At 51.3% G+C, this 24839-nt stretch overlaps 1 protein-coding gene across 4 annotated transcripts; it reads right to left on the bottom strand.

Moving 5' to 3' along the window:
• Positions 1–10355: 10355 nt before the first annotated feature.
• ACAD8 (acyl-CoA dehydrogenase family member 8) lies at positions 10356–24820 on the bottom strand. 4 transcript variants are annotated; one of them, XM_043483008.1, is made up of 12 exons: positions 24540–24820; positions 23949–24056; positions 20695–20795; positions 20125–20294; positions 19464–19573; positions 19122–19198; positions 18694–18831; positions 15455–15590; positions 15276–15373; positions 12552–12704; positions 12280–12382; positions 10356–11094 (listed from the first exon to the last, which is right to left on the bottom strand). In XM_043483008.1, the coding sequence occupies exons 1-12, from the start codon at positions 24721–24723 to the stop codon at positions 11042–11044; spliced, it is 1431 nt and encodes a 476-aa protein (XP_043338943.1). In that variant the 5' UTR covers positions 24724–24820; the 3' UTR covers positions 10356–11041. The 4 variants fall into 4 exon arrangements, with proteins under 4 accessions (XP_043338943.1, XP_043338944.1, XP_043338945.1 ...); XM_043483009.1 differs by having other exon boundaries at positions 18694–18948; positions 23949–24111; positions 24615–24753; XM_043483010.1 differs by lacking the exon at positions 23949–24056 and having other exon boundaries at positions 24615–24817.
• Between the last annotated feature and the right edge of the window lie 19 nt (positions 24821–24839).

Raw genomic sequence — 24839 nt, 5'->3', positions numbered from 1 at the left:
CTGGCATATTGACTGCAGCAGTTTAACCCATCACCTTTTAGGATTTGAAATAATTCAGCTGGAATTCCATCACCTCCACTAGCTTTGGTGGTAGTGAGGCTTCGCTAAACCGCTTACATGTAGCACACTGCTCTGCAAGTGAGAATGAATCAGCAGCCGTGAGCCCCGCGCAGGCTGCCTGCAGAGCGGGCGCGGCTGTTTGCCCAGCTCCCCTGTGTCTCTGTGCTCATTTCATGCCCATCACCTCACAGTCTGACTGCGCATTCCACCTCTGGGGACACGGAGGACTGATGGCGAGGGACCTGAGCACCTGTGGGCTTGGGTGTCTTAGGAGGCTCCAGAATCAGTCCCCCGATTCTGAAGGATGTGTATCATTTGTTGTATGTGCTCCTGCAAAACATCTATTGTTGCTTGTATGGATATATTAAATGTTAATATTTACTCACTTGATATTGATTGTAGCTCTTATTATAGTTCTGCCATGTAAGATCTAAACATCTTCTATGGCAGTAATTCTGTAGATTACTCCACAGTGCCTATGTTTTCTTCTAATGTTTCTGCAGCTTGTTTCTTCATTTAAATCTCTGGTTCATCAAAAATTTATGTTAATATAAGATGGAAAGGTAGGTGAACCTTTCATTTTTTCCCAAATGGCTAACAGATTTCTCCCAAATGTAATTCTTCCCTCATTAGTTTGCAAAGACCTTTATCATATACAAAATTCTCATATGCTTTTATCTGCTTTTGATTCTGTATTTTATTCCATTTATTCCACTGGGTCTGTCTGACCAGATCCAACTTGCAAAAAGAACTTACACAGGGCCAGACACAGTTCTAAACGCACTACCTGTGAATTCATTTATCAGCTTTATCAGCTAGTGCTCTTTTTATCCTTATTTCACAGATTTAGGAACTCAGGCAGGAAATTCCCTAGCAGCCCGGTGGTTAGGACTGCTCGCTATCACTGCCAAAGGTGAGGGTTTGATCCCTGGTTAAGGGGCTTCCTTGGTGGCTCAGACGGTAAAGCATCTGCCTGCGATGCGGGAGACCTGAGTTCGATCCCTGGGTTGGGAAGATCCCCTGGAGAAGGCAATGTCAACCCACTCCATTATTCTTGCCTGGAAGATCCCATGGATGGAGAAGCCTGGTGGGCTACAGTCCATGGGTCGCAAAGAGTCGGACATGACTGAGCGACTTCACTTCACTAAGGAATAAAGATCCCAAAAGATGTACAGCACAATAAAAAAAAAAAAAAAGGAACTGAGGCAGAGTGAGCTTAGGTAACTTCCCGAAGGTGACGCAGCAGTTAGCAGCAGACCCAGGTTTCAGTCCCTGCGACAGAGTTCAAAAGCCTGTGCTACTAACCGCTGGGCCAGGCATCGTGTACTTTAACACTTCAACGAGTTTTGTTTGGAACTTACTTTGATGCAATATTGGCCTCTATGGATACTACCAACAAGTTCTCCCAAAGGTAAAGGAACAGAAAGGCTTACAGATCAAATTGGCTCAGATCACACGGTTTAATAAATAAATTTAAAACACAGAGTGAGAAGAGAGAGATGGAGTGGTAACACTCTAGGATCGAGGGCCAGTGGACAGACGGACACTGCCGGAGTCCTGCAAAGGTGTGGTCAGGAGCTCGCAGCGCCCCCTCAGAAAGAAGCTGCCTGGCCGGAGTCACACACCACCCCCTCCCCGGGAGACGGCTGAGGGCTGCAGCTCTCCCTTCAGTCTGCAGGGCGGCCGTGGGACTCCCCTGCGCTCTGCAGTCGAGGACCCTGTGGGCGGCATGCGTATCCCCAGTGGGTACAGGAGTTAGACCTCACGAGTCCCAAGGGCCTCACAGGCTCATGGACACCTAGTATATTGCAGACTGTCAGGCCTACGCACAGGGCTGGGACTACAGTGGGGTAAGCAGGTGCAGAAGTTAAGGAGGGATCATAATTATTCAGTCCAAGCTTGGTCCTTCTGTCCCTTTCTGTGTTCACAAGCGGGTGATCTACCTACATCACCCAAGTCTGACATGTCCCGCGGGGGGCTTGCCTATGCCTCACACACCTTACGAGTCTTATCCTTTCTATTTGCTTTCTACAGATCTGAATATTATTACACAACACAGCATATTTCATAGCTCGAGTCTGTGACTTTGTTATTCTCTGTAAGGAGGCTTCCTGTTTATTCACGTGCTGCCGCTGCCAAGTCGCTTCAGTCGTGTCCAACTCTGTGCGACCCCATAGACGGCAGCCCACCAGGCTCCCCCGTCCCTGGGATTCTCCAGGCAAGAACACTGGAGTGGGTTGCCGTTTCCCTCTCCAATGCATCAAAGTGAAAAGTAAAAGTGAAGTCTCTCAGTCGTGTCCGACTCTTCGAGACCCCATGGACTGCAGCCTACCAGGCTCCTCCATCCATGGGATTTTCCAGACAAGAGTACTGGAGTGGGTTGCCATTGCCTTCTCTGATTCATGTGCTATTCCAGATTAATTTTAGAATCACTTCATAAAGTTCATCAAGTTATAGTTAGATCCCACTTAAACACAAGGTATTTCAATTATCGTTCACTATTTCGCTTTGGGGGCCAGAAAAAATTAGAGAATTTTCCTTTCTGGACAATACTGTACTTTTACTTTTATTTATTCATTAAGTTAAAGAATATTTATTGAGAACCCACTGTATTCCAATATAGTAGCTTCCCCTATAGTGGCTCAGATGGTGAAGAGACTGCCTGCAATGCAGAAGATCTGGGTTCAGTCCCTGGATTGGGAAGATCCCCTGGAGAAGGGAATGGCAACTCACCCCAATATTCTTGCCTGGAGAATTCCACGGACAGAGGAGCCCGGCGAGCTACAGTCCATGGGGTCACATAGAGTTGGGCACAACTGAGTGACTGACACACACTCACTGTATTCCAAACACTGTCCTGTGTTACATAAGTAACTTCCATAAGATAAAAGTTATTTTTTAACATGCACCCCGATGTTCACTGCAGCACTATTTACAACGGCCAGAACATGGAGGCAACCTAGACGTCCACTGACATGAATGGATAAAGAGGATGTGGTACATATATACAATAGAATATTGCTTCGCCATATAAAGGAACGAAGCTGGGTCATTTGCAGAGATGTGTATAGACCTGGAATCTGACACAGAGTGGTCAGAAAGAGAAAAACATACATCATATATTAATGCACATACGTGGACTCTAGAAAAAAAATGGTACAGATGAACCTATTTGCAGGGCAGGAATAGAGACATAGACGTAGAGTAGACATGTGGACGGGGAGGGAAGGGGACGGTGGGATAAACTGGGAGGTCGGGACTGACATAGGTACATGACCATGTGTTAAACAGACAGCTAGTGGGAGCTGCTCTGTGATGGCCGAGGTGGGCGGGATGGGGTTGGGGTGGGAGGAGACTCAAGAGGGAGGGGATGTGTGTGCTTAGAGCTGAGTCACTCTGTTGTACAGCAGAAACTAACGCAAGCTTGTAAAGCAATTACACTAATAAAAACATTATGTTTTTAAAAAGGTAACCAGTTGCCACAGGCAGTTCTAAACCATCTGTCCTCGGGACACTGACGTGAAGGACAGTGGCTACTCGTGCTTTTTTCTTGGGGACATGGACCGGGACTTAAAAGTGGCTATCAGACCGAGGAAGGCTCAGCTCCCACGCCATCGACCCCTCTGCAGGCCCGAGGGAACAATGGCTCCCCTCCACTGATGGTGACGCCTCAGGCCCGGAGCCCAAACCTGGACAGGTGGAGGTCCTCATACGATGGGACCGACGTCAGGCCCGGCTGGAGGAGCAAGCGACCGCCAAAGGCCTGGTGACGCTGGAAAAGGCCCGGGGTGGGGTGGTCAGATCTGCTCACGAGGAGTGAGCAAACCTTCACACGGCTCATACCCATGTTTAGAGGGAACGGACTCAGTTACCTCCAGGGTTGACGTGGGTTCTGAGAGCTGGAGGCCAGGGGGCTGGCTCCGGTGGGGATGTCCACTGCCATTCAGAAAGGGCTGGTAGCCGAGCCAGCTCGCGGAGGGCAGGTGATGGGGGGCCTCTCCACTGGGGCACAGTTCCCCCCAGAGCCCATGGTCCTCCCAGAGGGGCCCTGTGGGCAGTGGGCCAGCACAGGGCGCCCACACCGGAGGCTCCGGTCCCAGCCCGACGAGCTGACCCTCAGAGGAGGCAGGTGGTTGACAAGTGAGTGCTTTCCGGCAGGAACAGTAATTTGAGTGAAACTGTGTCCCAGGCCCAGCTCTTGGCCATGCCATGACCAGTGTACCCAGCACTTGTTCAACCATCAGCAAGGACTAGACTTAGTCGAAGTTGCAAGCATTAGTCTCCCTGAACAACAGTTTGTATGTGACAGAAAACACTATTCTCAATCAACTTGCCATCGGTGGAAAATAAGTGCTTGTAATGAAGTAATTGTTAGGTCAGGAGGACTCTATATAAAAATCCTTTTTTTGTTTTTCTTACAAAGACACTCATTTTATGACAGGCACTCAGTGTTTGTTGAGTGGACACATAATTTAGGGAGCCGTCTAATGAAGGGGAGTCCTCCTGAATCAAGGGAAACAGCAGCATCAGTGATGAAGACGAGAGGCCAGGGTGTCTGGAGCGCGGGTGCAGCTTGGGGACCAGTGAGTGGCCAGGGGCTGTCTGCATTGGCTTAAAGAAATTAGTCATTTACAAAGACAAACTTTGATCCTTATGAAATGACTCCTCTTCCCTTAGGAAGAAATGAGCAGAACTGCTGTAATGGGACATTGATGGCAATTGCATTCAGCTGAGTCATGCCCTTCTCTGTCGAAATGTGCCCAAGAAGAGGTCAGTTCAGTTTAGTCATTCAGTTGTGTCCGACTTTGCAACCAGGCGGACCTTTGTTGGCAAAGCATTGTCTCTTTTTAATATGCTATCTAGGCTGGTCGTAACTTTTCTTCCAAGGAGCAAGTGCCTTTTAATTTCATGGCTGCCGGTATCATCTGCAGTGATTTTGGATCCCCCCCAAAATAAAGTCTGTCACTGTTTCCACTGTTTCCTCATTTGCCATAAAGTGATGTGACCAGATGCCATGATCTTAGTTTTCTGAATGTTGAGCTTTAAGCCAGCTTTTTCACACTCCTCTTTCACTTTTATCAAGAGGCTCTTTAGTTCCCCTTCACTTTCTGCCATAAGGGTGGTGTTATCTGCATATCTGAGGTTATTGATATTTCTCCCGACAATCTTGATTCCAGCTTGTGCTTCATCCAGCCCAGCAATTCTCATGATGTACTCAGCATATAAGTTAAATAAGCAGGATGACAATATACAGCCTTGACATACTCCTTTCCCGATTTGGAACCAGTCTGTTGTTCCATGTCCACTTCTAACTGTTGCTTCCTGACCTGCATACAGATTTCTCAGGATGCAGGTCAGTGGTCTGGTATTTCCCTCTCTCTAAAAATTTTCCAGTTTGTTGTGATCCACACAATCAAAGACTTTGGCATAATTAATAAAACAGAAGTAGATGTTTTTCTGGAACTCTCTTGCTTTTTCGATGATCCAGCAGATGTGGGCAATTTGATCTCTGGTTCCTCTGCCTTTTCTAAATCCAGCTTGAACATCTGGAAATTCAACAGTTATTGTTGAAGACTGGCTTGGAGAATTTGAGCATTACTTTGCTAGCGTGTGAGATGAGTGCAATCGTGTGGTAGTTTGAACATTCTTTGGCATTGCCTTTCTTTGGGATTGGAATGAAAACTGACCTTTTTCCAGTCCTGTGGCCACTGCTGAGTTTTCCAAATGTGCTGGCATATTGAGTGCAGCACTTTCACAGCATCATGTTTAGGATTTGAAATAGCTCAACTGGAATTCCATCACCTCCACTAGCTTTGTTCGTAATGATAGTTCCTAAGCCCCACTGGACTTCGCATTCCAGGACGTCTGGCTCTAGGAGAGTGATCACACCATCATGGTTATCTGGGTCATGAAGATCTTTTTTGTATAGTTCTTCTGTATATTCTTGCCACCTTTTCTTAATAGCTTCTGTTAGGTCCATACCATTTTTGTCCTTTATTGTGCCCATCTTTGCATGAAATGTTCCCTTGGTATCTCTAATTTTCTTGAAGAGATCTCTAGTCTTTGCCATTCTATTGTTTTCCTTTCTTTCTTTGCATTGATCACTGAGGAAGGCTTTCTTATCTCTCCTTGCTATTCTTTGGAACTTTGCATTCAAATGAGTGTATCTTTCCTTTTTTCCTTTGCGTTTCACATCTCTTCTTTCCTCAGCTATTTGTAAGGCCTCCTCAGACAGCCATTTTTCCTTTTTGCCCTTCTTTTTCTTGGGGATGGTCTTGATCACTGCCTCCTGGACAATGTCACCGACCTCTGTCCATAGGTCTTCAGGCACTCTATTAGATCTAATCCCTTGAATCTGTTTCTCACTTACACTGTATAATTACAATGGATTTGATTTAGGTCATACCTGAATGGTCTAGTGCTTTTCCCTACTTTCTTTGATTTAAGTTTTAATTTAGCAATATGGAATTCATGATCTGAGCCACAGTCAGCTCCTGGTCTTGTTTTTGCTGACTGTATAGAGCTTCTCCATCTTTGCCTGCAAAGAATATAATCAATCTGATTTCGGTATTGACCATCTGGTGATGTCCATGTGTAGAGTCTTCTCTTGTGTTGTTGGAAGAGGGTGTTTGCTATGACCAGTACGTTCTCTTGGCAAAACTCTTAGTCTTTGCCCCACTTCATTCTGTACTCCAAGGCCAAATTTGCCTGTTACTCCAAATTATTATGTATTTCTTGACTTCCTACTTTTGCATTCGAGTCCCCTATGATGAAAAGGATATGTTTTTTTGGTGTTAGTTCTAGAACGTCTTGTAGGTCTTCATAGAACCATTCAACTTCAGCTTCTTCAGCATTACTGGTCGGGGCATAGACTTGGATTACTGTGATATTGAATGGTTTGCCTCAGAAACAGAGATCATTCTGTCATTTTTGAGATTGCATCCAACTACTGCATTTCGGACTCTTTTGTTGACATGATGGCTACTCCATTTCTTCTGAGGGATTCTTGCCCATAGTAGTAGGTGTAATGATCATCTAAGTTAAATTTACCCGTTCCAGTCCATTTTAGTTTGCTGATTCCTAAAATGTCAATTTTCACCCTTGCCATCTCCTGTATGACCACTTCCAATTTGCCTTGATTCATGGACCTAACCTTCAAGGTTCCTATGCAATATTGCTCTTTACAGCATCGGACTTTACTTCCATCACCAGTCATATCCACAACTGGGTGTTGTTTTTGCTTTGGCTCTGCCTCTTCATTCTTTCTGGAGATATTTCTCCACTGATCTCCAGTAGCATATTGGGTACCTACCCACATGGGCAGTTCATCTTTCAGTGTCCTATCTTTTTGCCTTTTCATACTATTCATGGGGTTCTCAAGGCAAGAATACGGAAGTGGTTTGCCATTCCCTTCTCCAGTTGACCATGTTTTGTCAGGACTCTCCACCATGACCCGTCTGTCTTGGGTGGCCCTACATGGCATGGCTCACAGCTTCATTGACTTGGACAAGGCTGTGGTCCATGCAATGAGATTGGTTAGTTTTCTGTGATTGTGGTTTTCATTCTGTCTGCCCTCTGATGGAGAAGGATAAGAGGGTCATGGAAGCTTCCTGATGGGGGAGACTGACTGAGGGGGAAACTGGGTCTTGTTCTGATGGGCAGGGCCATGCTCAGTAAATCTTAAATTCAATTTTCTGTTGATGGCTGGGGCTGTTTCCCTCCCTGTTATTTACCTGGGGCCAAACTATGGTGGAGGTAATGAGGATAATGGCGACCTCCTTCAAAAGGTTCCACGCATGCACTGCTGTACTGAGCGTCCCCAACTCTGCAGCAGGCCACCGCCGACCCACGCCTCTGAGGGAGACTCCTGGACACTCCCGGGCAAGTCTGGGTCAGTCTCTTGTGGGTCACTGCCCCTTTCTCCTGCGTCCTGGTGCACAAGGTTCTGTCTGTGCCCTCCCAGAGTCTGCTTCCCAGTCCTGTGTGAGTTCTGGCGGCTCTGTGGTGGGGTTAATGGTGACCTCCTCAAAGAGGGCTTATGCCCAGAGACCCCACGGAGACTGAGACAGAACTGTGTTTGAGTGTCTCCTGTGGAGGTGCGAGTCATCAGTGGACTGCTGCAGGGGCAGGGGCTCTGGGTGCAGCAGACTTGGGCATGGCAGGGTTTTAGATTTATCTAATCTGTAAAGGAGACATTTTTAACAGGTGACCGAAACCTTCCTCTGCTTAAACATCCATACACGGGAGTGGTTGGGCTTCCCTCCCTTGGGACAGGGGCTCAGAGGGTCAGAGTGGAGCAGCCTGAGGGGGCGTGGAAGTGCTCAGACCACTGGGAGAGGTGGCTGTGACTGAGGCCACCGCGTCACCCTATGCAGGCTTCGGTGCCCTGGCCACAGCCCGAGTGCCTCCCAGCCTGGGAGGTCCCACCAAGGTGGGGTGTGAGGTCCCCTGTGCGCATGATGCACCCACAGAGCCCCTGGCAGTGCGGATCCTCAGGGCCCATCCGTTCTGTTCTGTTTGTTTCATTTATGGACCAGCTGAAAGGACACTGACAGAGGTGAGCTTCCAGTTGACTGTGTTCTGGCCACAGGGCCCGCAGCCAGGCTGTTGGGAGGCTGACAGTGATAGTCAAAGTTGCTCAATCGCGTTTGACTCTTTGTCATGCCATGGACTATACAGTCCATGGAAATCCCCAGGGCAGAATACTGGAGTGGGCAGCCTTTCCCTTGGCCAGGGGATCTTCCCAACCCAGGGATCGAGCCCAGGTCTCCCACATTGCAGGCGGATTCTTCACTAGCTGAGCCACCAGGGACTCCCTGGTGGGAGGCTGGGCTCCAGAAAACAACTGGAGGGAAAGCACGAGTTAATGTCAGATCCCAGCGGCTCGCCCCCGCGCACAAACTGCCAGATCCTCACAGCACCTCCTCTGGCCTCCGTTCAGAACTGAGTGCCAGCAAGCATGGCACCACCACCCAGGAGGCTGTCCAAGCCCAGTGATGGCAGCACACTCCGTCTCCATCTGCCAAGTTCAGCCTCAGCGCCGCTTGGACGGCTTCAAGAGCCCAGACTGCCATGCCCCATGCCCCCGTCTTGCCCCACTCTAATTCCTTCCCAAAATGTTCCTCTAATGGGTTAATCTCATCAGATCTTCCCAGATAAAACACTCCTTCTCTCCACTGCTTGCAAAATAAAACCCACCCTGGGGCTTCACTGGTGGCTCAACTGGTCAAGAATCCGCCTGCAGTGTGGGAGACCTGGGTTCCATCCCTGGGTTGGGAAGATCCCCTGGACAAGGGAAAGGCAACCCACTCCAGTATTCTGGCCTGGAGAATTCCATGGACTGTAAAGTCCATGGGGTCACAGACAGTCGGACACCACTGAGCCACTTTCACTTGGCTTACATAACGCTGCATCCAAATTCAACTTACACCTCCTTTCCATCCCGCTGAAACAAAAGTGTAAACCGCTCCCACACAAAGCCCACACCTTTCCTGCCTGAAGCTGACTTTCTTGGTTATTTTTAAGTATCACACACATCATCAGAGTTTAATTTGAATTCCTACCTTCTCCACAAATTCTGAAGCACTTGTGTCAGACTGCTCTCTCTTCCACAGCCCCGCACTACAGTTGCAGAATCAGGCTTCTGGAGGCTGAAGCTTCAGCTTTGCAGAACACCTACACTCTGCTCCCCAGCTGTACTCAGCACAGGTCTCAGAGGACACATTTAAAACTCGGTGTAGCTAACGGTGCATATATTGGTTTCTCGAAATGCTGACATGCAGTTAAAAAATATTCTGGATATTTTTTTCTGTAGTGATGAGATGAATTAATGTGATAATCATTTGTAACAGCATTCTCTAAATGTCTACATCTTTAGGAATTTAAATCTGCTGTCATAAATCATAAACAGTACTTAATTTACAAAGCGATTAGAAATTTAATGGACCTTTTATTGAAGTTTTTTGTTTTTAAATATTTATTTGGCCGCACCTGGTCCTAGGTATGGCATGCAGGCTCTTTAGCTGGAGCATGTGGGACCTAGTTCCCTGACCAGGGATTGAAACCAGGGCCCCTGCACTGGGAGCAGATAGGCTTAGCCACTGGACCACCAGGGAAGTCCCAAGTAACCTATTTTTAAAAAGTCAACTTGGTCAAGAAATATTTTTGTTTATAATCCCCAAGTCTAAATAAACGTTTAATTACAACAACAATATAATATAATATAATAAAATAATAAAATTATAAAAAATAGTTGTAAAGGATTTGTTTGAAAGAAAAACACCAACAGACCCAGAAAAGGTAGACAGTGGTAGATTTTATTTATCAATGTAGTGATTAAAAACATTTAAAAAGAAGAGCGAAAATGAGAAACAAAAGCTCAGAAAAGAAACATACTCAAAGCATTTATCAGGAAAGGTCATAGGAGCTTTGAGGACCATTCCCAGACCACGTGCTTCTAAACAACCTGTCCCAGACCACCTGAGCCCATGACACTTGAGTGGCGGAGGTGCAGGTGCACCCCACTTGTGGCATGGGAAGAGGCCTCGCACATCCCTCTCATCGTGACTTGCATTCAGAGGAGCCGCTCGAGGGTGGCCACAGGGACGGTCTCATCCTCAGGGGGCAGGCGGAGCAGAACTGATAGGAATCATCTCTGCCCCACTCCTTTCCCACGCCTCTGCTGCAGTTGGGAAGCCCTCCTCGGGGCGTCCAGGGCCCTCGGGACGGATCCAGGCAACCAGCAGAATGCAGGCACGCCAGGACTCTGTGGGCCAGGTAAGGAGCTCCCCGCCACCCTGAGCGCCAGGAAGACTAGGCGGCATGTCCTCTCCGGAGCTCCAGTCTGGAGGCCCTGCCGTCTTTCAGCTGATGTTGTGAAGCCGCAGTGGAGATGTCAGCCCTTCCAGCAGCCCGACTCACTCGTCACCGTGCCTCCATGGGGGCCACCCACCACTGACCTGCCGTCAGAGCCTGGGGCGGGCTACTCCTGTAGCAGGCTCCTCGAGATCAGTATCCGCATCACTTCGTTGCTGCCTGCGAGAGGGAGAGGGCGGGCCAGGCCTAGGGTCAGCGAGGCTCTGACCAGTCTGACCAGGACTGTAAACAGCAGTGCTTTTCATCTCGACAGGTGTCAGCAAGAAGAAAAAATTAACCTGTGAAAAACCTCTCCTGATGGTAAAAATGCTTTTATTAGGTAAAAAGCAAAATAAAACAGCAGAACATACACGCAATATAATTCTATTCTTTAAAAGTGTATCTACAAGCACAGAAAAAGTCCAAAAACTGTATTTTTGGTCTAAACTATAAAAGGAACCCAAAATATTAATTCAGATGTCAAAACCTGAATGATCTTTTTAAACTTTTCTTGTGTTTTGTAATTTTTCAACGATAAATACGCCAACATCGTTGGTAATCAGAAAACTGAATTTTAAAAGAACAAAAACATTTTCCCTGAAAGGGGGTGGAATCAGTTGCTGGGGGGAGGAGATGAGTTGCTTGCTTCATCTTTACATTCTTTCTGATGCAAAAAATGCTCTAGAACCTGGGAGCCACAGCCACCAAGTCTGTGCTCTAGAACCTGGGAGTCACGGCTACTGAGCCCGCGCTCTAGAACCCAGAAGCCACAGCTGCTGAGCCTGTGCTCTAGAACCTGGGCGTCATGGCCGCCAAGCCTGTGCCCTAGAACCTGGCAGCCATGGCCACTGAGTCTGCACTCTAAAACCTGGGAGCCATGGCTACCGAGCCTGCGCTCTAGAACCTGGGAGTCATGGCTGCCGAGCCTGCCCTAGAACCCAGGAGCCATGGCCGCCGAGTCTGCGCTCTAGAACCTGGGAGCCACGGCCACTGAGCCCATGTGCTGCAATGATTGAAGCCCGTGCTCTGCAATAAAAGAAGCTGCTGCCATGAGAAGCCGGCGCATGGCAAAGAAGAGTAGCCCCTGCTCGCTGCAACTAGAGAAAACTTGGGCAGCAACAAAGACCCAGCGCAAACAAAAATAATAAACAAACAAACAAACAAATAAATAAATAAACTGACAAAGGCCAAGGGGGGGGGAGGGTGACCTGAGAGGGGATAGAGCAGAACTTCCTGATCCCCAGGCCAGTGCCCTCCCCTCCACAGGGGCCAGGAGGGAGGAGGGGAGGCGGGACCCAGGCAGCACGGGGACAGATGCCGGGCTGAATGCTCCGACAGGGAGGAAGCCATCTTGGGTGCCTTTACCTTCAAGGATCTGATGGACCCGGGAGTCCCGCACGTACTGCTGGACGGCATAGTCCTTCAGGTAGCCATAGCCGCCGTGCATCTGCAGGGCCTGGTTGCAGATCTACAGGGAGATGGGGGTGAGGAACCTTGGGTCCCAGGAATGCGCTCCTCCCTAGGAGCGCCCACGTGGGCCTCTCCTGAGTAACTGGTGCCTCAAGTAGCACCCCAGGAGCGAACAGAAGGCCCACCACATCCTGGGCGCCCAGGAGAGCTACAGCACCAGCACTCACTGCAAAGCATTCGTCCGTAGCGAAGAGTTTGGCCATGGAGCACAGGACCACCGCATCCTCCCGCTCCTCCTGCAGAGCCACGGCCGCAGTGCGGATCATCAGCCGTGAGGCCACCAGCCTGGCCGCCATCTCGGCCAGCTGGAACTGCAGGTACTGCAGCGAGAGGCAAGAGAACCACACACACAGACGCTCAGCACTGCCCGGGGCCCAGAGAGCCCCCGCCAAGGACAGGCCTCGGGGCCACAGGGCCTGGGCCCCACCAGGAACGTGCCTGGTAAGCTCCAAGTCCACTCCACTCCTGCACTGCAGGTACCAGCTCCTCAGGGAGATGCCCCCTCTGTCCACCCCTTCAACCTACAGCCAGTAAAGTGCCCACAGCTCCACACAGGTTCCTCTGCCCAGCACACCAGGGTGCCCTGGTGGCCCACACCTCTGCACCTCATGGTGGTGGGCTGCGACCTGGAGAAGCAGGACCCGAGGACCTGAGACCCCAGACCTCGGCCCCTGGCCCGGAAGCTGAGCCCACAGGAGCGCCCAGGACCCAGCAAGTCAAGACAGGTGAGGTACTCGAGACCCCAGCTCCACCCCCGCTCCCCTACCCCAGGCGATCCTGGACAAGGCGGAGGAACCCACCATCTGGGTGCCTCCAGTGGGATACCAGCCGTAGCCAGAAGCCTGGGCACAGGGAGCAGCAAGGAGCCCAGGCAACACCTCAGGGAGAGGCCACGCAGGCAAGAGAAATCAAAGCCCGCGCTGCAGAACCACCTGCTGGAAACCAGAAGAAAAGCCTCTAACTTCCAACCTGTGGGGTTGTTAGAATCAGGCAGAAAAAAGCTTTACCTGAGAACAGACTGGCTACTTCAAATGAGCCAGCTGAAGAGGAGTAACTCACCAGGAACACAGGCTATCACAAAAAGATGACAATTCTCCAGAAACCAAACCAGTCATGAATACTGGCTCTAACTGGTGGAGAATTCAAAAGAGCCAGCATGAGGAAATTCAATGAGCTACGAGATAACTCAGGAATAAAAGTAATGAACAGAAGGAATATTTTGCCAAAGATACTGACATTCCAAGAAAGAATCAAACCAAAATCCTGGAGCTAAAGAACTCAATATACGTAATGTGGAGTGCATTAGAAAGCTATGCAAATATAGCAGACCATATAATTACAGAACCTGAAGACAGAAACCTGGAAATGATTCAGGTAGAAGAAGAGAGCTAAGATTAAAACAAAATCAACCCTATCAGAGCTATCCCACTCCACCAGAAAGAGCAGTGTAAGGATGGTAAGCATCCCAGAAGGAGAACACAGGGGACGGGGGTACAGAGCTCATTTACAGAAAGCTGAGAAAGTCCCAAACCTGGGGAAGGAACAGGATATAAATGTCCACAAGGCTAAGAGAACACCTGATTACCTCAAGGCAAAAAGACCTTCTCCCAGACATATATTAAACCTGTCCAACGTCAATGACAAAGAACCTTAAAGTCAGTCAGAAAAAAGACCATAACCTACAAAGGGACCTCAACAAGCTAAGAGCTGAATAGAACTATCCCATGATCCAGCTATTCCACTTATGGTATTTTTCCAAAAAAATATGAAAACACTAAATCAAAAAGATACATGCGTCCTCAAGTTCACTGCAGCATTTGCAATAGCTAAAATATGGAAGCAACCTAAGTGTCCAACAAGAGAAAAGGACAAAGAAGATGGAACATATGCATACGATGGACTACTGCTGCTGCTGCTGCTAAGTCGCTTCAGTTGTGTCCGACTCTGTGCGACCCCATACTGCAGCCCACCAGTCTCCCCCGTCCCTGGGATTCTCCAGGCAAGAATACTGGAGTGGGTTGCCATTTCCTCCTCCAATGCATGAAAGTGAAAAGTGAAAGTGACATCGCTCAGTCATGTCTGACTTGTAGCGACCCCATGGACTGCAGCCCACCAGGCTCCTCTGTCCATGGGATTTTCCAGGCAAGAGTACTGGAGTGGGGTGCCATTGCCTTCTTCAACGATGGACTACTACTTAGCCATAAAAAGAATGGAATTCTGCCATTTGTGCCAACATGGATGGACCTAGAGTGTTACGTTAAGTGAAGTCAGACAGAAAAAGACAAATACTGTATGATTTCACTCACACGAAGAATCTAAAAAACACACAGTAAATGAAAACACAAAACCACCTCACAGATACAGAGAACAGACTGGGGGTTACCAGAAGAAGAGGGCAGGACGATGAAACGGGTAAAGGGGGTCAGCTGAACGGTGATGGAAGGAATCAGACTTCTGGTGGTGAGCTTGCTATGGTGGAAAAGAAGTCCAATTACAATGTATGCAGGAAACCTTAAAGATGTTGTAAACCAGTGTTACTTCAATAAAGAAAAAAGAATGAAAAACTGGGTCACAAACACTCCAATCCCGCTCCCCTGAAATAACTACTTTTTGCATTTTCAGACCTATCTTTGAAAACGTTTTATTAGTGTTTAAATGTATTTATGTATTTCATAAACAAAATAGCACACGCTCCTAAAATATCATGTTTCTCTTGCCATGTAACACATCAGGACTCTTCCTGTGACTATAAATAAAAATTATTATAAACTGGAAAGAAAAAAAGCAGAAGTTCTGGCTGCAATGAGGGTAAAACCAGTAAGAGACATTAGGGCCCCACTGTTCCAGAAGATGCTCTGGAGACAAGAGCAAATGAAGGGGTGGAGAGTTACCTGGTTATTGGCCAGAGGCTCTCCAAACTGCTTCCGGACCTTGAGGTAGTCTCGAGCGAGGACGACCGAGGCGTGAGCGGCTCCCAGGGAGCAGGAGGCTGGGAGGGAGGGGACCAAGGCGGCCAGTGAGTTGGGGGCCGTCGCGCCTGCCCCCCACCCCCAGCCCCTTCGGTCCTCACCGACATTGATCCTCCCGCCATTCAGGCCCTTCATGGCGATGAGGAAGCCCTGGCCCTCTTCCCCGATCCTGTTGGCCACCGGGACGGCACAGTCTTCAAAGATCACCGCTCGGGTCGGCTGTGAGTTCCACCCCACCTAGCAAAAATCAGGGGCTGTGTGGCGGCCCGGCAGTCACCACGCGGCGCGGCGTCCGCTGTCCACTCGGGCCCGAGATGGGCGCTCTACGGTCCCGGGACTCAGGCTCCCGAGAACTCAGCTGAGGAGAAACGGGAAGGCCACTCCTCAATATGTCAGCTCTGACAGACTTCCCTTTCAGCACGTTTAAACATATCGAGAACACCTACTTCCGGGCATCCGCTCACCACACCAGCCTGCCGCGGGACCGGCTCCAGAGCGCGGAAGCCAGTCACGCACCTGGCCCCCGCGGGGCTTCCGGCGGCGTCACGCCGGCGGCCGGAAGTGGGAGCATTCACACCACAGACACCGACAAAGGCTGCACAGGAGGACTTCCTGGTCTCTGCTTTTCCTAGGGAGCTGGTTTAGCAAGACACCCCCTCAGTATGTCAGTCTCGAGCCCAGGGACAGTTCTCCACCCCTAGGACGCAGCCCATGCCCTGTAACTAGCCGGCTGGCGGCCCGCGTGCCTTCTGGGGCAGCTTCACCAGGAGGCCGGCAGAGCCCCCTTCCTCACGAAGAGCCGATTTAGGTGCCCCACAGACATAGACTGGCCTCCTTCCTCGCCGCTCCAGAAGACCCACGCTGTCAGATCCTGTGGGCACAGGGCCAGACAAGCCCCCGGCCCAGGGGCTGGCAGCCCTCCCCCCCCACCCCCTTGAGGGTGCCCTGCCTGGGAAGCGGCCCCCGCCCACGGCCTGTCCTCTGAGGCCTCTGTCCAACCCGGGCTCAGCCCCTTTCTCCTATCCCGCCCCCTTCAGGGCCTCCCACACTGACCTTCTGCTGCCTCTGCCCCTCCCTGGGAACACCCCCCACCCCCAACTCCCCGTGGAGCCTCCCAAGGCCGCTCTGGCCAGCAGGGCCGGCCCTGACCTCTTGTCTTCCAGACCCCGAGTCTGAACCCTCCCACCCTGGCCAGGGGTCTCCTTGGGCACTCACCTCCCGCGCAGGATACACACCCCTGGATAGGGCAGCTCCGGCGACCTTAACACTGAGTTGTAACAGAACCACAGACACATGGCCGCCACCTCCCAGCCCCTTCCGGTGAAAACGTCTCCCTCCTCCCCAGGGCAGAGAAGCCCGCTCCTCACCGCCCAGAGTCCCTGAGAAGCTGCAACCAGAAAGAACAGATACTCCCCGGTCCCAGCCCAGAACAAGGAGTCCCTTCCTGTCTGTCTTTCATTCCAAAGACCACCTTCCCATTGCCATCGAGGAGTCCTCCCCGATACCCGTCCGGCGAGAAAACCATTATTCCATACAAAATCTTTTGACAACTAAATCCAAGCTAAAGCAATTCCTCACTCCTTTTCTGTTTCAAGTTCTCAGCTACAGAAGGCGCTCAGTACACCAAGTGGAAGCATGTGCTTGCAGGAAAGACGGGAGGGGGTGGGGAAAGCCAGCTGCTCAGGCTACCAGAGCAGCCAGATCAAGCGAGGGGGTCGGCAGGTAACCCCTTGCCTGGCCTGCAAGCTCTCTGACCTCACCCCACACGGAGCCTTCTGCTCATGACGCTCCGGCCACACTGAGAAATTCTGGCTTCTTCAAACACACTAATTTTGTTTCCACATCAGGCCCTTCGCAACCACTGCTGCCTCTGCCCAGAGCCCTCCTCATGGCTGGCTGGCAGCGGGCTCCTGAACTGGCAGATTGCATCAGGTGATACCTTATCTTCAGAGGGCCACGCTGTCCCTACACCAAGCAGCTCTCCTCTGCCCGCATCACGCCCGGGCTTGCTCCCTTCCCTCACGCTGACAGGAGGCACTGCATTTATCCGCGAGTCCGCTGGCCCGCCTGCTGCTCACAGGCAGCCCAGCGCGCCGGTCTGGTGCTCTGCTCTGTCCAGGTACCTGGCAGCAGACACCTGCTAGCTGCTGAACCAATGAGATGGCCTTCTGAATTTCCCATTTGTCAAGAGATACGCAAAGCACAACTAATAATCAAGAAGAAAACCAAAAAAAGACAATAATGTATGCTTGAAAGTGAGAGAAGCACAGAGCATAAGGAGAAAAAGAGAAACTTTTTGTATACGGAATTTATTTACAATTTTTTCCCAAGCCCCAAGCTAGCTAGCTTTGGTAATACTGCCAACAGATACCAGAAATACAAATGTGTTGAATCAGCCAACACTAGCTTTATGAGCACAAACACCAGAATCAGTATAACCTGGTTCTATAATACAACATGTCAGACTCCGTGTCTGTCCGTCTCAAAACCAGACAGACATCCCACCCGTCTCCCATGCCGCATGCACATAGCTCAGCGTTTACAAAGGTAAGAGGCCCCGTGTCTTACAATCGCAGGCAGGAGAGAGCATAAGGCTTTGCACATTCGGTGTTGAGAGGGTCCAGCTTTGCTGCACGAGGGAGGGGGCGCTGAGCGTCTCAAGCCCTGGCAGCTGCAGAGAGTCAGGATCAGGAAGGGCATGGAGGGGCGTGGGGGGCCTGGGGAGCCAGCAGAGGTGATGAGAGGCAGACGTGGGGCCATCTCCTCGCGGACTGCTCCCCAGCCCCGACTCTAAGGGCACCTGCTGGAGCCGAGGACTCACCAGGCCGGCCCACCTGAGCAGACCCCAGCTCAGGACCAAGGGCAGTGAGGTAACCACAGGTCTACAGCTCAGGGCCTGGCTGTGGGATCTGTCCATCCTGGAGATATCTTCTCGAGGCCTAGGGAAACACTCTCCTCTTACGTTCCTGAGGGACCCACGGTTACCTCCCCTGAGCTCTGCTGAGCTAAAGAAGAAAAGTGGGCCAAGAGCATTTCACTCCCAAGACCTCTAGTCTCCTGTCAGCATATCTTCCTGGGTAACAAGGGGGCGGAGAGGTAGGAAGTAAGAAATACAGGCCAGAAGTGGCAGCGGGAGCCAGTGGAGATTTCTCATATCTCTGCTGATGTAAGCCACTGGCAAACGCAGGCGCCATGCGATGCAGTGAGGCCCGCCCCCAGCTCCCCGCGCTGTCGAAACCCTTGCTGAAGCAACAGCCTACAAGGCCGGGGCGCCAGGGCGACCCACTTGCTGAGCTGGGGTGGGGCTCCCGCCTGACGCGCCCTGTCCAACCGCACTCACCTTTTTCTCCTTCTTGCCGAAGCTGAGGCCAGGGGTCCCCTTTTCCACCACTACGCAGGAGATGCCTCTGGGGCCCGGCCCTCCTGTGCGGCACATCACTACGTAGATGTCAGCTTCGCCACCACCACTGATGAAGGCCTGAGGAGTCGCAGTGGGTCCCCCGTTGATGGGGCAGTGGGAGGTGAGGGGCAGTGGGAAGGGGTCCCAGGAAGCTGCACCCAGGCCACAGAAAGTATGGATACAGGACGGGCCTAACTGGGCTCAGACCAGAGGAGAAACAGCGATGGTGAACACAGGGAAATAGGTCTGAGGTCCTCGCCCCACATGCTGTTTTCGGGAAGGTTCACTTGCAGACACATGGGCCGGGTGGGTGGCAAGGGGAAGGGCTGCCAGCCTGCCTGGAAGGGCCGTGGTCGCTGGCTGTGTACCTTGGAGCCATTGAGGATGTAATGATCCTGTCGTCGCACGGCAGAGGTCACGAGGGAGGCGGCGTCGCTCCCACTCCCTAGGGCAGGACGAAGGGGAGCTGAGAGGTGGGGGTGCTGGGGAAGGGAGGGAGCCAGTGAGGCCCCAGCTCCCGAGAGACCGCCCCTAATGACAGACGCCTTCGATCCAGGCCTGGAGAAGCGCTCCATGCTCAGGGAGAGCCCCCCCCACCCCGCTGTCCCCTCCGCCCCAGGGAGCCCCGAGCCTTGTGACCTGCGAGCTTATGAGATCTCTCATTCGGGATAGAGACATGAGCCGGGAGGGGGGCGGGCAGGCACACCCACCTGGCTCGGTGAGGCAGTAGGAGGCGAACTTCTCCATGGCGCAGAGCGGCGGGCATAGCCGCTGCCGCTGCTCCTCACTCCCGAAGCGGTCGATCATCCAGACACACATGCTGAGCGCACCCAGGAGGCGAGGACAGAGACAGACAGAAGGGAAAGGCAGTCTGAGGGGGAGGGCACGCGCAGAGGGGAGAAGCCACAGCTGAGAAGGCTCAGGCCTTTCAAGCAAAGGCCTGGATTAGCACATAGTCGGGGAACACAGTACCCAGAGGGACCCAGGGCCAAGGTCACCTGGGTGCTGGCCACACTATCGCCAGTTAGGTTAACAGAGCTCCTTCAAAAACCAAGCCGTCCTATGTACTCTCCCAAATTAGTGGAGGCTCCATCTCTGGGTTGAGGGAAAGGGAAGGGAGGCCCTTCCCTAATGCAGAACTCTTGTCTGGAACCAGGTCAGCTGGCACCTGGGAGAAGGGCAGCATTCTCTAAGCAACACACAAGATAACAGATTCGGGCACAAGAGGCAGCTGCAGACCTCGTGTGAACTGCTAACAGTCTGGCTCCTCAGGGACAGGCAACCTACACAGCAAAACCCTCTCCCATTCACAAAGAAGGTGCCTGCCGACCCATGCGAGCATGCGCTGTGCCCGCCGGGCCGGGCACTCACTTGTGGATGCTCATGTAGGCCGTGGTGCTGGTGCAGCCCGTGGCCAAGGCTTCAAAGATGACGGAGGTGTCCAGCCGCGAGAGGCCCGCCCCTCCGACGTCTGTCCGAACATACACCCCCCCGAAGCCCAGCTGCGCTGCCTTCCGCATCATGTCCACAGGGAACAGCTCCTGTGGACAAAAGGGCAGGGTCATCAGAGAGGGACTCACAGGCGGGCTTCTCTTCAGGGGGCGTGAGGAGGGACCCAGAAGTGTGCACTCAGGCAAGGGGACGGAGCCCCTCAACTCAGTGCTGCTTTTGTTACCCACACAGTGGTACCAGTTAAAATGCATTCTACGAGGACTGCTTTCTGGCACTCAAATTCCTTTCTATCATTCCAGTACTGTCTGGATTTTAAGAGTGCCCAAATCTTAATTTTCATCTACGAATTAAAACAGTGCTATCTGCAGGAGGAGGACTCGCGCCCCTACAGGCACTCGCATTTGCTGTGAGTTTTCAGAGCAGAACAGACACTGAACAAGCTGGGCGCTCGGGAGGAGGCGGGCTCATCGTGCAGCTGAACACCCGCACCTTCTGGTCCCACTCTGCCATGTGCGGCGCCATCTCGCGGGCAGCAAAGTTGAAGGCCACTTTCTGGAACTCTTTCTGCTCTTCATTTAGTCCCATGGAAGCTGTGGGCAAGGCAGCATTCACTCAGAATTGGATCGGGGCTCAGGGGAGAGGACAGCAGGCCAGAAGCCCCATGCAGCGTGGCGGGCAGAGGACCTTCGAGAGCACCCCCGCATGGAGCTCCGCCGCACGCCCCTGTGAACCCGCACCTCCCTTCGGTGCTCCCAACACACTAGCTGACTTCTTCCACCCTGTTACTACTTCTTCCATTACTCATCTTTCTCCTTTCCTCCTTGTAAAACCACATTAAAAAAATAATACACACTGACCCTCATATTATGGTAAAACATTTTTTTTTCCTTTAGGATGCCCTACCTTTTCTGTATCAGAATCTGTGCATATCTGTCTATATGTGTCAACCGAGTCATTGTGCTCAATCAGGAAAGGAAAATAGGTGCACTCTGGCTTACTTTCCACACTGAGGATAAACGTCCTGCAGCAAAGCTGTGCATTTGACAGTCACGGATTAACAGGGATGCTGAGTCTTCCCGCGCTGAGAACAAGGCCAAGGGCCCCCTAAATCTGTCTTCACCAAGTACATTCAGAAGTTTTAGAGTATTTTCCTCCCCGACTATTAGTGCTTTGGGTAATTCCTTCACTTCCAGCTTGAAGCTACTTAAAAGCTAAGGAACTGACTGAGCGATACTATCAGTCCAGCTCCAACAGGATAAGTTTTTCTAGAACCATAAATGTTTTGAAAGAGATACTACTCCTCCAGTATCTCACGACAGGTGACACTTTTTAGGAGAAAGATCCCTGCATCAGCCTGACACCCTGACCACCCAGTTCAGTGTCACCACTTCACAGCTTTTCTCTAAATAGCCAGCTCTCCGAATGACGTGAACACCGTTCATTTTGTACGTTTCTTTTTTACCCCCAAACACTGCACAGTGTGAATGCAGGACAGGACTGAGCTGTGAAACAGAGCAACAGGCCCAACAGCCAGGGCCTGAAACCTTTACCATTTTCCCCGTTTTGCAAGGTGACACGTTCTGCTAAGGGCAGGCCGGAAGCTAAAAGCAAAGAACCTAAGCAAAGCTCCTGTGAGAAGACCACAACCTGTTGGGAATGGTGTAGAGCATGTAGACAGGACCATGAATCCTGGGAGCCACACCACAGAATGGTCAGCAACCTTCACAGGGCGAATCACAGTTATTTCTCCTTTATATCTTGGTGCTGCCCCTTGGAAAGGACCCCCTGCCTCAGATGTGCTAAGAAGCATCAAGGAGTGTCTCTTACTGCGGGAGGCATAGCAGTGGCTGTGAAAATGTCAAGGGCAAAGTGGAAGGTGCGGGCTCCGTGTGACCTCCTAAGACTACACCCTTCCAGGTTAAACATTAAACAAGGTCCTGGGGGGACGGTCCAGAGCACAGGAGGTGCGGAGTCTCAGGGGACAACCCCTTTCGGTGCCTGATTGCCCCGCAGCCATTCTCTCAGAGAACCCGGGCGAACCCGGGCCTCGGGAGCAGCTGCCCGTGAGCCAGGAGAGAGCTGTGTGTCCCCACCCGGACTCTCATTAAGATGGGAGTTGTGAAGATTAAAGGTGGCGTTCTCTTGAGAAGTCCAAGGCAGAAAACTACATTGGGTGGTGCGCTCAGAAGTATGGTCAGGGATAAACACTTCACGGTTCCCTACTCAGGACTCAGGCCATTTTCCACTCACAAAAGAATTCGGACCAAAGGTCTACCATGGGGCAGTGCTGGGGCAGGATGTCGTAAGTGCTAAGGAAACAAACACCTGAGTGTATATGCACTTCAGAACTTCAGTCTGAGCAACAGCTCAACACATGTTTACAGACGCTATTATTAGTATCGACAGATTCAAACAAGTAGTTCAAGGTATAAAAGGTTTAAGTACATCTAAACTGCAAGGAGATCCAACCAGTCCATCCTACAGGAGATCAGTCCTGGGTGTTCATTGGAAGGACTGATGCTGAAGCTGAAACTCCAATACTTTGGCCACCTGATGCGAAGAGTTGACTCACTGGAAAAGACTCTGATGCTGGGAAAGATTGAAGGTGGGAGGAGAAGGGGACGACAGAGGATGAGATGGTTGGATGGCATCACCGACTCGATGGACATGGGTTTGGGGGGACTCTGGGAGTTGGTGATGGACAGGGAGGCCTGGCATGCTGCGGTTCATGGGGTCACAAAGAAAGCGACTGAACTCAACTGAAACTGCATCCAAAGTAAATTAACAGGGAACAAATTCAGACAAGTCAGACATAAAGGCACACGTCGTTTTACTGTCCTTCACTTCACTCTGCAGAATCTGTTTTTTTTTTTTTAACCAATCAAAGGTCTGCAGCAACCCTGCATTGTCAAATGATGGTTAGCCTTGTTTTTTGTTAGCAATGCAGTGTTTTAAAATTAAGGTGTGAATGCTGTTTTCTTAGACCCGATGCTGCTGCACATGTCACAGACTACAGTGAACCAAACCTACAGTGTCTCTGAGGGTGCTTGCATAGATACAGCATGGTCACATATTTATTTAAGATCAGTAACAGTCATTTCTAGAGAATGGAATGCCAACAAAGGAGCTCCAATACTTTGGCCACCTGATGCAAACAGCTGACTCATTAGAAAAGACCTTGATGCTGGGAAAGACTGAGGGCAGGAGGAGAAGGGGACAGACAGAGGATGAGATGGTCGGATGGCATCACTGACTCGATGGACATGAGTTTGAGGAAACTCCAGGAGTTGGTGATGGACAGGGAGGCCTGTGTGCTGCGGTCCATGGGGTCGCAAAGAGTCGGACACGACTGAACAGCAACAACAACAAAAGGAGAACACCCGCTGGAGTAAACAAGCAAAAAGTCAAGTTAAAAAGTAAATAATACACAAGAAAGCATGAGTATACTGTATGAGTATACTCAATATTACTGAGTATAAATACCCCAGTTTCCAGAAAACATGAGCGAAAAAAACACAACAAAAACCAGGCCACATTAAGTTTGCTGGAGCTATTGGCAGATTCAAGAAGCCAGCACATACACACAAAGATATACATACACAAATACACACAGAAGTAGTAAAGCTAAACAGAACAAGAGCCCACATTAGAGGAGGAAACTCTTGACTGTACAGTAGTTCAAGGGTAAACAAGAGGCCAAAAAACTGAACACAGGAAACTCTGAATGCATCCAAAGCACACACCTAACCAGATCTCAACAGTTCTGCGAATCCTGGAGCCGAGAGCACGTGGGAAGCTCCAGCAAACTGCAATGGACGAGCAACCAGGCAGTTCAAGCTCTGGGTCTGCAACTATTAATCACACAGCTCTCAGGAGGGAAGGCTTCTCTCTGTCTCAGGTTCCCCACTGTAAAACAAGAGGGCTGCACTAGACCCAAAACAAATTTCTCCATCTGTCAAATGATACATAAAGTGAAAGAAAGTGAAGTCACTCAGTCGTGTCCGACTCTGCGACCCCATGGACTGTAGCCTACCACGCTCCTCTGACTATGGGATTTTCCAGGCAAGAGTACTGGAGTGGGTTGCCATTTCCTTCTCCAGGGGATCTTCCCGACCCAGGGACTGAACCCGGGTCTCCCGCATTGTAGGCAGACTCTTTACCACCTGAGTAAGTTTATGATTAATAACAGCAAAGCTCACGAGTCCCCGCGGCGAAGCCCGCCCTTATCAGCAAGCAGAGGTAACAAGGCAACTCCGAGCGCTGGGAGAGAAGGGAACCCCCGCTCGGACCCGGCCGAGCCCGCCGTGGGCCCCCCGCCCGCCCGCGCGCCCCACCTGCTCCGCACGCGCCTATGCGGAGCCGGGGGCGGCCCGGCCAACTGGACGGAGCCTGCCACCGGCGGGCCTTACGGTCGATGCAGGAGACGACGCCCCTCCGGGCGCTCTCGGCGGGGCCCCGGGGCCCGCGGCGCAGCCCCCTCAGCCACGCCCCGGTGCGCTGGCAGGTTCCTCGCAGCATCACCTCTGCTAGCTCCTCTCCCCGCAGCTCCGGCCGCGGTCTGAGCGCCCGCGACCTCGGGAGGCCGACGGGCCGCGGGGGCCACGCCGCACTGCACGCCGGGAACTGTAGTGCGC

The sequence above is a fragment of the Cervus canadensis genome, chromosome 11 (genome assembly GCF_019320065.1).
Source record: "Cervus canadensis isolate Bull #8, Minnesota chromosome 11, ASM1932006v1, whole genome shotgun sequence".
Lineage (NCBI taxonomy): Eukaryota > Metazoa > Chordata > Mammalia > Artiodactyla > Cervidae > Cervus > Cervus canadensis.
This window is presented reverse-complemented; position numbering and strand designations above follow the sequence as displayed.

Bases quoted from the DNA above. Each gene is read 5' to 3' on its own strand.
- ACAD8 (XM_043483008.1), bottom strand. From the start codon at position 24,723: ATGCTGCGAGGAACCTGCCAGCGCACCGGGGCGTGGCTGAGGGGGCTG. The intron at 24,057-24,539 runs GTGGGGCGCGCG...TGTGATTAATAG, and splicing joins CATAGGCGCGTGCGGAGCAG to TTGCAGACCCAGAGCTTGAA. The intron at 12,383-12,551 runs GTGAGTGCTGGT...ATCTCCCTGTAG, and splicing joins CTACGGACGAATGCTTTGCA to ATCTGCAACCAGGCCCTGCA.